The sequence below is a fragment of the Chamaea fasciata genome, unplaced genomic scaffold (genome assembly GCF_029207755.1).
Source record: "Chamaea fasciata isolate MVZ Bird 193981 ecotype frontalis unplaced genomic scaffold, bChaFas1.0.hap1 SCAF_18, whole genome shotgun sequence".
In the NCBI taxonomy this organism is placed as follows: Eukaryota; Metazoa; Chordata; class Aves; order Passeriformes; family Sylviidae; genus Chamaea; species Chamaea fasciata.
This window is the reverse complement of record NW_027094103.1, coordinates 11,222,645-11,235,667: the sequence shown is the minus strand read 5'-3', so window position 1 is coordinate 11,235,667 and position 13,023 is coordinate 11,222,645. Positions and strand designations below refer to the sequence as shown.

At 46.3% G+C, this 13,023-nt stretch overlaps 1 protein-coding gene across 1 annotated transcript; it reads left to right on the top strand.

Moving 5' to 3' along the window:
- The first annotated feature begins 139 nt into the window (after positions 1–139).
- Positions 140–11,538, top strand: ANAPC7 (anaphase promoting complex subunit 7). The gene is made up of 11 exons (XM_066199619.1): positions 140–332; positions 1,781–1,967; positions 2,436–2,555; positions 3,630–3,741; positions 3,969–4,122; positions 4,230–4,372; positions 4,606–4,723; positions 5,095–5,291; positions 5,926–6,150; positions 6,560–6,710; positions 7,573–11,538. Exons 1-11 carry the CDS (start codon positions 232–234, stop codon positions 7,760–7,762), a joined length of 1,698 nt encoding a protein of 565 aa, XP_066055716.1. The 5' UTR covers positions 140–231; the 3' UTR covers positions 7,763–11,538.
- The last annotated feature ends 1,485 nt before the right edge of the window (positions 11,539–13,023 follow it).

Below are 13,023 nucleotides of genomic sequence, written 5' to 3'. Positions count from 1 at the left end.
ACGCCGGTCCCGCCGCCGCGGGGGCTCCTCGGCGCGGGCTGCCCTCCGCGCGCCTGTCGGGCCGCGCGGGCACTGCCTCGGCCGCCTGCGGGCGGCGGCGCGCGAGGACCCCGCGGTGGCGCCATTTTGGAGTGGCGGCGGGCGGCGGCGCTTCCGTGGCCGGTGCCTCGCTCGGGGTCTCTCCCGCTTTCCCCCGCCCGGTGCCGTCCCCTCCGCCCCGCCGGCGGCAGCATGAGTGTGGTGGAGCACGTCCGCGAGATGGCGGCCGCCGGGCTGCACTCGAACGTGCGGCTGCTCAGCGGGCTGCTCCTCACCATGAGCGGCAACAACCCGTGAGTGCCCCGCCGGCAGGGGGCGCGCGCGGGGCGTGAGGGGAGCGGGGCCGGTTTTGGGGTGTCGCTGCCCCTGCCCCTGTCCCTGCCCCTGTCCTTGTCCCTGCCCCTGTCCCTGCCCCTGCCCCTGTCCCTGCCCCTGTCCTTGTCCCTGCCCCTGCCCCTGTCCTTGTCCCTGCCCCTGTCCTTGTCCCTGCCCCTGTCCCTGTCCTTGTCCCTGTCCCTGCCCCTGTCCCTGCCCCTGTCCCTGTCCTTGTCCCTGTCCCTGCCTCTGTCCCTGTCCCTGCCCCTGTCCCTGTCCTTGTCCCTGCCCCTATCCCTGTCCTTGTCCCTGTCCTTGTCCCTGCCCCTGTCCCTGTCTTTGTCCCTGCCCCTGTCCTTGTCCCTGCCCCTGTCCCTGTCCTTGTCCCTGCCCCTGTCCTTGTCCCTGCCCCTGTCCTTGTCCCTGCCCCTGTCCCTGTCCTTGTCCCTGCCCCTGTCCTTGTCCCTGCCCCTGTCCCTGTCCTTGTCCCTGCCCCTGTCCCTGTCCCTGCCCCTGTCCGTGCCGGGGATGGAGCCCGCCTCAGTTCGGGTATCAGCGTCAGCGTCCCTTTGGGTACCTGCTACAACATGGGTGTCCTGGCAGAAAAATAGAGAATCACCGAAGGGACCTTGAAGATTGTTTTGTTTCACCGCTCCTGCCTTGAGCAGGGACATCTTCCGCTATCCCAGCTTGCTCCAAGCCCCATCCAGCCTGGCCTTGGACACTTCCAGGGATGGGGCAGCCACAGCTTCTCTGTGCCAGGGCCTCCCCACCCTCACAAGAAAGAATTTTTCCAATCTAAACCTGCCCCCTGTCAGTGTGAAGCCATTCCCCCTTGTCCTGTCCCTCCAGGCCCTTGTAAATTGTCTCTCCGTGCTTTCTGTTGGCTCCCTTCGGGTCCTGGAAGGTCACAGTTGAGTCATTTGGTCTGCACACATACTAACAGTGTTATAAAGGGGGTCTGTATAATGTAGGAATAGGGATTAGAACCAGAACAACTGTACAAGGAGCTGGGTTGCCTTTTAAACTTGACTTCATTCCAACAAAACTCTGTTCTGAAATCTGAACGGGCAAAATGCTGGATCCTTACCTGATAAAAGGTGAATGGGTCCTGGGAGAAAGTTGATGCGGTGTTATGGAAAGGATGGGGGCAGCGGCCAAGCAGCCAAACACTGAGCCGCTGTTGCTGAGGAGGTGTCAGGAGTGGCTGTTGGATTTGTTTGCTTGCAGATAAAAGAAATTGGTGAGATAACCCCTGTGTGAGGAGTCAGTGCTGTTACTCAATGGTCCTTCCAGTGCAATAGAGAAGCTGCAGCACTTGCAAGTTGAAGCCAGACAAACCAAAGCTACAAATACTTTGGGTCTGTAAGGTTTTGCTTCTTGTGCAACCATCTGATCTGAGCCTTTCTGTCTGCGTTTCCTCCAGGGAACTGTTCTCTCCCTCTCAGAAGTACCAGCTCCTTGTCTACCATGCAGACTCCCTGTTCCATGACAAGGAGTACAGGAATGCTGTCAGCAAGTACACGATGGCCTTACAGCAGAAAAAAGCCTTAAGTAAAACCTCCAAAGTCAGACCTTCCACTGGGAATGCTGCATCAACACCCCAAAGCCAGGTATTTAAGAACTGATAATGTGCTGCATCCAGTGATCACGTTCTCCCTTTCAGTTAATGTTGCTGACTCAATATTCACAGAGTCACTGAGGCTGGAAGAGATCCTTAGGACTGAATCCCTGCCAAGTCCATCACTAAGCACATCCCTGAGCATCACCTTTGCATGTCTGTTAAATACCTTAGATTGTGCATTTATCGTGTCAAATAAGGCTAATTAGTTTGGTAATATCTGTGTGGTGTTTTCTAATGCAAAACTTAAAATGGTCTCCAACATGAAGTTTTTCTGTCTGTGCACTTCATAATTTTAATTTGAAGACAGGAACAATATGAACTAGCAGTGAGTTGCATTGTTAACTTACATGCACCAGGTGTTTTTCAACACAGTGTAAATATTTATGAGGAAACTTCATTAGAAGTTTCATACCTGATTAAACCACCATCGTATTTCAATCTTTCTTTTTTGTTTCAGTGTTTACCGTCAGAAATTGAAGTGAAATACAAAATGGCAGAATGTTACACAATGCTGAAGCAAGATAAAGATGCCATTGCTATTCTTGATGGGATTCCTTCCAGGCAGAGAACTCCAAAGGTGAGTTCTGGCAGGTTTTTGTCACAGGTTCTTGGTCAGTGTATCTCTAGGGCAGAAGATAATATACAGGTTTAATGGCATTGTGTCTTTTTCATCAATTAAATATTGTTCAGTAACATTTCCTAATTTTAAATTCGCTAATGTGGACCCTTTTCTTTAAAATCATACTAATTTTATATTTCCTCTGTTAGAAAGAATTTCAAGAAAAAATAACGAAAAGAGTTAAATGTTTTGAGCATCTTTAATAACTTCTTGTATAGTTGGAGCAATGCCAAATCCTTGAAAGGCTGGAGACTTTGGCAAGTAGAAGGTTTGCTAGTGCTCCATCTTAAAATCTTTTAATCCTTTTCAACAACAGTTTAGATAATGTTAAATATTTAGATCCCTTTGTGGTCTGCAGTGCCAAATCTGTGGAGTCTTTGCTTGCTGGCTCTGTTACCCAGAAGGGCTTAAAAGATTAACACATCAGATCAGTCAACTGTGTTTCATGTTAAATTGTCCTAAAAGTGTACATGGCTAAAACTCCAGTTAATGTCAGAGTGTTCTGACCAGCTTGCAGAACAGAAAAAGAAGAAAAGATTGAGAAAAGCAGATTTTTTTTTCCTATATAGACCAGTAAATGAAAAAGCTGCAGCAAAAAACAGCTACTTGTGTTGTGAGGAGCTCAGACAATTTCTGGTTTTGATCAATCAAGGCTTCATTCAGAAGCTGAATGGAAAATTTCTTGCTAAGCTAATTCAAACACTTCCATGGATACAGACAGATTCCTGGAAGGGACCAATGAATGGGTATGCAGATCCTTCTTGGCATCGTGTACAAGCGCTTGCCCATCTTTTGATTTCAAGGTGCACTGTGCACGTACAAAAGAATGTAGATTTTCTTTCTGTACTCAGAAAGAAGCCCCAGTTTTCATTTTATACTGTATGGCACCTTAGCTTGTTCTCAGAAATGCAGATCATTTTGTCTTCTGCCCAGAACAGAGTCAGGCAGGCTTGAAGACAGAGTTGTGACCTTTCTTAGTGTTTCCTTCTCCTTCCTCACACTCGGCTGTCCCCGCGTTTCTGTTGTCTGCAGATCAACATGATGCTGGCAAATCTCTACAAGAAGGCAGGCCAGGAGCGCTCCTCGGTGACGAGCTACAAAGAGGTGCTGAGGCAGTGCCCCTTGGCCCTGGATGCCATCCTAGGTGGGTGTCTGCACTCCGTGAGCGCTGCAGTGTTCAGTGTTAACGTTTTAATTACACCTCTCTGGCTGTCTTGCCATTTGCATGTCACACCCACGTTATAGAAATTGTAAGGAGCCCTGTAACCAGCTGTTTGTGCTTGTCAAGGCAGGGAGTTTCTGCTCCTCAGATAATTTGTATCAAAAGCAGTTTTGGGTGGCTGAGATTGATGTGTGAACCCCTCTAAACAGGCTTGCTCTCGCTGTCGGTGAAGGGAGCAGAAGTGGCCTCCATGACCATCAACATAATCCAGAGCATTCCCAACTTGGACTGGCTCTCAGTGTGGATCAAGGCATATGCCTTCGTGCATACTGGAGACAACACCAGAGCAATAAACACCATTTGGTAAGAGTGGAAAGAGCATGGTGCAATCAAATCATATATAAATTCTTATATATGATGATATTCAAACTGTCATTTATAAATAACAGGCATTTTTTTTTCCCTTTAAGTTCTTTAGAGAAGAAGTCATTGCTGAGGGATAATGTGGACTTGCTGGGGAGCTTAGCAGATCTGTACTTCAGAGCTGGAGATAATAAAAACTCTATTCTAAAATTTGAACAAGCACAAATGCTGGACCCTTACCTAATAAAAGGTGAGTATATCCTGAGAGAAGGTTGACTTGAAGAGTAACAGCTACATGCAGTGGAATATTGTGTATTGTTTACCCAGCTTTCACTCCAGATTTGACATTCAGAAGCTGCGTGTCTTGAACCCATCCAGGCAATTGCACAGTTTAAAGTAGGTGTTTGTGGGGTTTGTGGCTGTTTTTTCTTGTGAATGAACTTCCCATTTGTGGAGGGTTGATCCTGCCCCGTGTCTCTTTAGGGATGGATGTTTATGGTTATTTATTGGCCCGTGAGGGTCGGCTGGAGGATGTGGAGAACTTGGGCTGCCGTCTCTTCAATATTTCTGACCAGCATGCAGAGCCCTGGGTGGTGTCTGGGTGAGTTGTTTCCTTTCCTTTCTCACCTCAGCTCTCAGTTTGAATGTGGTGGGTTACAGCTGACACAGTGGGTTCAGCTTGTTTTGTTCAGAAGGTGCTTTTCTTTGCTGTCTGTTCCGTTCATGGCTACCTTACATTATTAACTCTCTGTAAATATCTATTGCGTTCGTTTGCTGTATGTTAAATCTATGAGAGTTACACAGCTGTGCAATACCAGCAATATATTAAACAGTAACACTTCTAATATTTATACTGGGTTTTTTTAAATCTCTGAAGACATCTTTTTCTTAACTTCAAACGCAAGAAGTTCAAAAACCCCCATGACTACGCACAGGCACCGCGTATTTACAGTCCCTCTCCTTTATCTGTAGGTGTCACAGTTTCTACAGCAAAAGATACTCCCGTGCCTTATACTTGGGAGCCAAAGCCATCCAGCTGAACAGCAACAGTGTCCAAGCCCTGCTGCTGAAGGGAGCCGCCCTGCGCAACATGGGCCGGGTGCAGGAGGCCATCATCCACTTCCGCGAGGCCATCCGCCTGGCGCCCTGCCGCCTCGACTGCTACGAGGGTGAGCCCCTGCCCACAGCCCCTCTCTGGCAGGCTTGCTGCCATGCTGGTGATGTGGCAAGGGAGTGGAAGGCAGTTCTTTCCTCCCCTTGGCTTTCTGGTAAATCATTATTACGCCAGAACCTTGTGATGAGATCGGGCGAGGGATGCGAGGGAACGCGCGGCTTTGTGGGAATGCTTTTCCAAATGGGGTTTTCTTGGTTTAATCTGGATGTGAACAAAACTGTGTTTCGAGCAGCTGGCTTTCAGATGATGATGTTAATTGATGGTTAGTTCTGCTGGGAGCTTTATTTTGTCATATTGACTTTAGTATTTAAATCTTGTCGATCTCAACAGCAGCTTCAAGTAGTGAAGAGTCCCGGTGTAGTATTAATTCTCTCAGTATTGGAATTGGACAAAAATGTTAGATTAGGTGTTCTTAGGGTTGGATTTTTTTTCAGTGCCTCACCATTAATAAACATCTGTAGAATGAGTCTGTTGACATGTATCGATTCACTTTCTCAATTGCAATTTGTATTTGCTTATTGGAGCGTCAGCTGTTCAGCACCTGAGCGCTACTAAGTGCGAATAATCGTGGAGGGATGAGCCTGTGGTGCTGACTCAGACCCTGAAGTGTTTCCATCTGACATCACCAGGTCTCATCGAGTGTTACCTGGCATCCAACAGCATCCGTGAAGCCATGGTGATGGCAAACAACGTCTACAAAACCCTGGGGGCAAACGCACAGACCCTCACCCTGCTGGCCACAGTCTGCCTGGAGGACCCGGTCACGCAGGAGAAGGCAAAAACATTGCTGGACAAAGCTCTCACACAAAGACCTGACTACATTAAGGCTGTGGTGAAGAAGGCAGAACTGCTCAGTAAGTTCCTTTTTCCCCCGTGTTGGTTTGTTTAAATATACCCTTGTACATGGAAGGGTGTTCTGGAGCCACATCCATGTGAAGGATGTAACAGTGATGATACAGTCCAGGGGTTTATCAGTTCTATCCTGAAGGGAAAATCACAGGAATTAATTGCATCCAGCAGCTGATGTTACACTTAAAGCAAACAAAACGTTTTGACTTCAAAGTAGATGTAATTGTGAATGTAACAGCTATTGCAACAAAAAGTCGTTGTTTAGAGTTAATCTTGCAAGAAGCAGAGCACTGCTGTCCTGCCTGCAGACAGGTCTAGAGGGACAAATAGCCTTGTGCTGGGGAGTCTCTGAACACTGTGCCTTTTATAGATGTCTCAGCTATTGATTAAGCCAGTAGTTTTGCCTGTGAACAGGTAGAGAGCAGAAATATGAAGATGGGATTGCCTTGCTGAGGAATGCCCTGGCCAACCAGAGTGACTGTGTCCTGCACCGAATCCTGGGGGACTTCCTGGTGGCTGTCAACGAGTACCAGGAGGCCATGGACCAGTACAGCATTGCCCTGAGGTAAAGCACACCCTGAGACTGCAGGAGCTTTGTAAAAACCCATCATCAGTTTCACTGATGAGCTGCTAATTGATTAGGATGAGAATCAGAGGTGGCTTTGTGTCATTCTCCCTCAAAACAAACAAAACCACACAAATGACACCCTGTTCATGAATTGGTTGGTCTTAAGATTTGGAACTGAGAAGTGCAAAATGTAGGGACTGTATTAATGCTAAATGTGTCGTTAGGCTCGTGATTGCTTGACTAACAAAAGGATTAAGGCATGGAATTATTTATAGTTATTAATTATTTTCTAGTCAGACTTTAGGATCCATTCCTTTACACTAGAAGATGCATATGAAAATGAGCTGTTGGATAAATTTAAACAGTATGATTCAACTTAACATAATCTAAATGCTATTTCAGGGTGTTACTTGGTTAAATATTCCCATGTTTTGATTGCAACATCTTCAATTTGCCTTAAATCCAGCACATTATGTCCGCTGCAAACTTGCATAGCTTAAATGGGTCAGCTGGTTTTTGCCTGCACAGATTATATTTAGTCAGAGTCATTTAAATCTTTACTGCTTTCATGTTACTTTATAATTAGCATTGTTGGGAGAGGTGACTAAGTTTTCTGGAAGAGTGGGATGTTTAGATAAACGTGTTCTTGGGGATCAGAAGTGTTTTATAAAAGAGATTTAAGACTCAGTGTTACAGCGGCTCCAGGGGAAGTTGCATCATCGTCTAAAATAAGCTTCCTGGTGATGTTAAACAGGAAGTATAGACAACAGGATGAGATTTTATTGTTACTCTTTACACTGAGGCCACAAAGAGAAAGAAAGGTTTCAAGTCAATGCTTTGTTTTTCTTCCTTTCTTCAGTTTGGATCCGAACGATCAGAAGTCCCTGGAAGGTTTGCAGAAAATGGAAAAAGAGGAAAGTCCAACAGATGCCACCCAGGAAGAGGATGTGGATGACATGGAGGGAAGTGGAGAAGAGGGGGACTTGGAAGGCAGTGACAGTGAAGCAGCTCAGTGGGCAGATCAAGAACAGTGGTTTGGGATGCAATAAAAGCCTCCTGCTGCTTGTTTTGGCACTTGAACACACCACTAGGGCCACTCTTCTCAGAAGAACAGAAACTATGATTTTTTTTTTTCAGTGACAAAGGACTTTTTTTTTGTTTTTTTTTTTAATAGACTCCGAAACCAATTAATAGTTCTGTGCATCTCAATACTGTGGAGATTCTTGATGCTTCTTATTTATTGAGTGTAAGGGACTAACTGCATCCGAGGTTATTTGCAACTTTCATTTTGAAAAATTCCTGCTAAAACTAAAACCATCAGAATCTGAGGTGTGTAACGAGCCTGTTGTTCGTGATGAAAACAATGTCTGAGTTCTGTTCAGGGCTAAATGTGCTTGGGCAAGCTGTAAACACAGTGGTTTATACTCCTTTTTTGGGAAAGGTCTTGCTCATTTGTGTGCAGCCATCTGAGTCTGGGGGAGCTGCTCCCAGGGAAGTCAGCAGCACTTTTCTTTGGCTGTGTTTGTTGAGTTAATTTGTCTTTTTCTAGGGCATTACCTGCGCTGTCCAGGATAAATTTGGGACAACAGACAACTTGGACTTGCAGGACACTTTTTGTAGCTGACTGATTTCTCTGTGTACGGAATTGAGCCAGTGGTGGAGAATTAAAGTCATTTCTTCAACCCTTACTAAACCCTGCAATCACTTAAAGTCTGTACATGAGCATTTATTTTAAAATGCAGTTTAGTTTTATTTCAGTATGTTCCTGGAAGGTTTTGCAGCGATGACTCAAAAGCACTTTACATTCTGTGTACAGCACTGACATTTAAAATGCTATAAAAAGAATTCATCCCTCTCCCCTTGCACTGCTGGAGAAACGTTAAATTATGCAAATACACATATTGTCCTGTTTTTTCCATGTTTATGTACCTCCTGGTTTTGTCAGGTAATTTTTGAATTCGTGTCTTTTCCCCTCACCTTTTGAAGTGAAATTGCTTCATGTACAAATTCCCAGCCTCAGCAATTCAAGGGTGAACTGCTTTGGGTAATCTAGAAACTGTTTCAGTTCTGTGGGCTTGATGTGTGGGAAGAGGAATTACTTATTTTTCTTACAGTTCTGATTTCCTTAGTCTTTACCAAAATGTGTTTTTTTAACCTTTATATCGAGAGTTTAATTCCTTTTCTATTTGTTTTGTTACCACAGGTATGCTGGAGCACACAGACTATTTAGAAAGCTTAAAAAAATAGTTTTGTGTATAAGTTGGAGGAAAAAATGGCTGTTTGTTACAAATACATGGCAAAAGAAGCTTCTCCCTGAAAGGCAGATAAGGGTAAAACATCCCTCTGTGATGTTGTGTCAAAAATGCTCAACAAAAGAGGCAGATGATTGTGTGTTTTGGAAATGTTCTGGGATGTCATGGCTTACAGAGGAGGACTCCAGTAATTCATCCATTTAAGAAAAGAAAACAGCTGCTTGTCTGTTCTCTCTGGAATTCTGTGGGCTTTGGAGTTTCCAAAATAACCAACCTGAGTTCTGGTTATTTGAAGGTGACAGGGGAAGAGCAGCAAAGCAAAGCTGCCGTGGCAGTTGGATTGGCTTAAGCTGCTCCTGCTCTTGCAGTGAGCAGATCCACCAACTGTGTGCACCCCTCAGGGACAGCAAGTATTTCATTAATGACTTTCTGGCAGAGGAGAGGCCTCGTCCTCTTCATCTCTTTGCCATTGCTGTGGGATGCAGTGAATGGATTTCAGCTTGTCACATGTCTCATAACAGAAAAAAACGTGCCAGCGTATTCAAAGCATCTATTTTTATATAAAAAACCCCCTTTGCTTTCTCCTCACACTCAGCATTCACCAGACACATTCTGCAGCTGAAAGCTGGGTGGCTGCATTAGCTTTTTAGTTGTATTCCAAACCTCTGCTGTGGATGAAAATCGAGTTGTTTGTGTTACTGAACTAAAGACAGGACACATTTAATTGTGCTGAGGAGTATATGAGGTATGTGATGTATTTTTCAGCCATTTTATTCTAATGGTTCCTTTGAACAGCTCGTTCATTTCAGGTGGAAACCACTGACTAACACATTTCTCTGAAGTATTTACGTAGAAGAGGAAACTGGAAAGCCACAGTTCTGTTGAAACCATTCTGTAGTGTGTTTGTAGATATTCTGATAATCTCTGCTTTTAGAACAGGCAGGAAACTAAAACTCCTTCAAGATGAGTCCTTAGGTGCAGCTTGAGCAAGCCAGTCCAGGCACACCTCAGAACACCTTGAGGTGGCTGTCAGAAAGTGATTTGTGTCCTCACAGCTTCGGTTCCCTGAGAACTTGCTCCCTTACTGAAAATGAGAACTTGTGAGAGTCTGCAGATGAAGCCTGGTGAGTACCTGAGGTGTTGGGATCACAGAGCTGTGTGTGATCTTTGCTAGGAGCTGCACTGTGCCTGCTGAACTTTGAGATTGAGATTGTATAGAGAGATATATTTGGCCCTCACTTCAGAATTCTAGAGGGATTCTGCTTGCCTATTAATGAGCCTTCATTACTGCTTTAATTTTAGAATGTGATCTCTGGTTCTGCAGAGGTCTGGTACTCTCCAGTGCAGTTAGAGGCATTTAGTTCAGGGAATGTAACAATTAGCCCTTAATAAGCAGCTGACCTCATTCCCTCCCTCAATCACATGCTCTGCACCCGAGAAGAGAAGATCACAAAGCCATGAACTGAAGTTCAGGCTGTGTTAGATCAGTGATGGAAGGGAAACAGTTTGGACATGAGGCAAGAAATTGTTGCCATCCAGTTGTGCCGTAAAGTGTTGGTGTGCCTGAGGTGCTGGGTAAGGGCAGAGTGCCCCTGTTTGCCTGGAATCCTTGAACTTAAATCACATATTTCATTACTAACTTTTCATTCTTTCCTACTTTGACAGGAAGTGATGGGAGGGGGACAGAATTTCTTTAAACTGTACATGGACCTGGGTAAGGGCTAAAAGGCTGAATTTACCAGGGTCTAAAAGCAGCTCATGTTCATGGTGTGGTTAGAAATTGCCTAAATAATGCATTTACTCCTATCATGTGCTGATAACACCTGCAATTCTGGCACTGTTTCTAATTCTGAAGAGTTCTAGATGATGGGAATTCTGGAGTTGTGAAGCAGAAATAAAGGAGGGACTGAGGACTGCTGGCCAATATCAGTGTTCTTTACTGAATCGAGGTGCTGCTGCTTTTTCTGCTGCTGCTGATTACAGAGAGATTTTTGATTAACTAGGACTTCCCCCCCCCTTTCACTAACTGTCTTCCTCATTAAGCTTCTTTGTGTGGTGATTCTTCCCTCCTTGCTTTTCAGCAGCTCAGTGATGTGGAAACTGATCCATCCAGGGCAGAAGCAGGCAGGATTTCTGATTCAGCAAACTTTATTCCCTCATTTAGATCTCAGTGGTAAGGAAATCTCAAAAGGCTGTGTCTGCCATTGTCGTTTCAAGTTACACAAGCATACCACAACCAAATATATTAAAAAACCTCAGATCTGCAGTGTCCATGGGTCTTAAATTTAGTCACCTTAGGAGGGCTTCAACTTAGTATAAACCTGTGATTTCAAACTAAATAGCCTTAGTTGGTTAAAATGTCCTCTGGAAGCTGGCCAAGAGGAGGCAAGGATGTATGTAAGACTGGGTGTTTGGGGAGGAAATAGATAATAAAATACAGTTATTTTGGTGCAAACAGCTTAGGGAGAAATTAAAATGTTCACTTGGGGAACTTCAGTGTAACAATTTATTTATTAAAAAGCCCTGTGGCCAGTCCATGGCTATCACTTGATGGAACAACGAAATAGAAGGAATAATCTCTGTTTTCACTCACTGGCTTGGCCTTTGCAAAGCCTGGGCTGTGTGTTCCCAGTGGATGTTTGCTCTGTATAAGGCTCCCTTTCCAAGAGCTTCCAGAGGGGCCAAGGACATGGTGAGTCTGGAGATCAGATTCCTTTTCCTCCTTTATCATCCCATCAAAACAGCAATGTGGCAAGTGGGGTGATGGTTTGGGGTATGAGGTAAAATCCTGATAAATGGATGTCCAAAGTCTTCTCTGCACTTCCCTGTGGGTAAACTGTTGGGATGAAATCTTTTGCAAGACCTCTTCAGGTGCTCAGAGCTCCTCTCATTTCTCACCCACTCTCCTGGGGGTGGATGTGGGCTGTAATCAGACTCAAATTCACCTCGAGGTAAAAATAGGGATGTTTCCTGCCCCCTGTGTTTAGAGTTGAATGTAATATGTCCATAATGCCTCATAACTTGAGCTGTGGGGAGCGGTTTCTTTGCTCTGTGCCGTCAGTGGGCTCATCCGTGTGGTGCTTTAGAGCTGGGGGTTTGCAAGGAGAAGAGGAGGAGGAGGAGGGGGAAGATGAAGCTGTTTATTTCAGCATCTCTTACCACATATTCTTCTTGCACTGAGCACCTTGGCAACCTACTGCGCATCACGTTCTCCTCACATGGCTGTACTCCAGCTGGGGGCCTCATTCTGCTTAAACTTGCAGATCATCATTTAAAGAAATGTTTAAAAAGCAAGGTGTGAGTTTGCCCAGCGCTGTCTGAACGCGGAGCTGCTGGCAGCGGCCGAGGAATGCACCTCGCCTTCTGTCATGGCTGAGCTTTGCTCCTGGCCCCGGGGCTGGGGAGTGTTTCCAGCGGCAGGAGAAAGGCGCGTGGGTACAGCAGTGACGGGGAGCTCCGCGCTCCCCTCTCCCAGCGGGGCCGGGGCTGCGAAAGGCACGAGATGCTCGTGGGGCGCTTCCCCACCTGCCCTGGCCAGCGCCGAGCTCAGGTGTCGCTGAGGGAGCCCCGCAGGGGACGGGCGGTGCTGACAGCGCTGGCCCTGCCTGCCACGGCCCGGCTCTAAACCCGGCTGCGGGAAGAGCTGCAGGGGAGACAAGGGAGAGCCCGGCGGCGAGCGGCGGAGCTCAGCCTGCCCAGCGCAGCACTCCCATGGCAGGAAGCCGCCACCAGCAGCTCAGCCCGATGCGTTAACCCACCCTCCACCATCCTATAGAGCTGCCGGACCGTGGAATTCGGCCCTTGTGTTTTTAAACCTCGCACTGTTGCGTTTGAAGGGTCTCAGATGTGTCACCTCATTTGGATAGAGCTGTTTGCAGGCTCTCAGGGGCAGGAGGCTAAGAGGCATTACATTTACTGTAAAACGCGTTCCTAAGCTGTCTCTTATTCCAAACAAAATCTGGTGTTTGGGCTTTGGAAATTCCAGCTTTTACCCTGGGAGTGCTTTAGCCTTGCCCAGCAGCAGCCTTGTGAGCTCGTGGCAGAACAGCCCCCGGTCT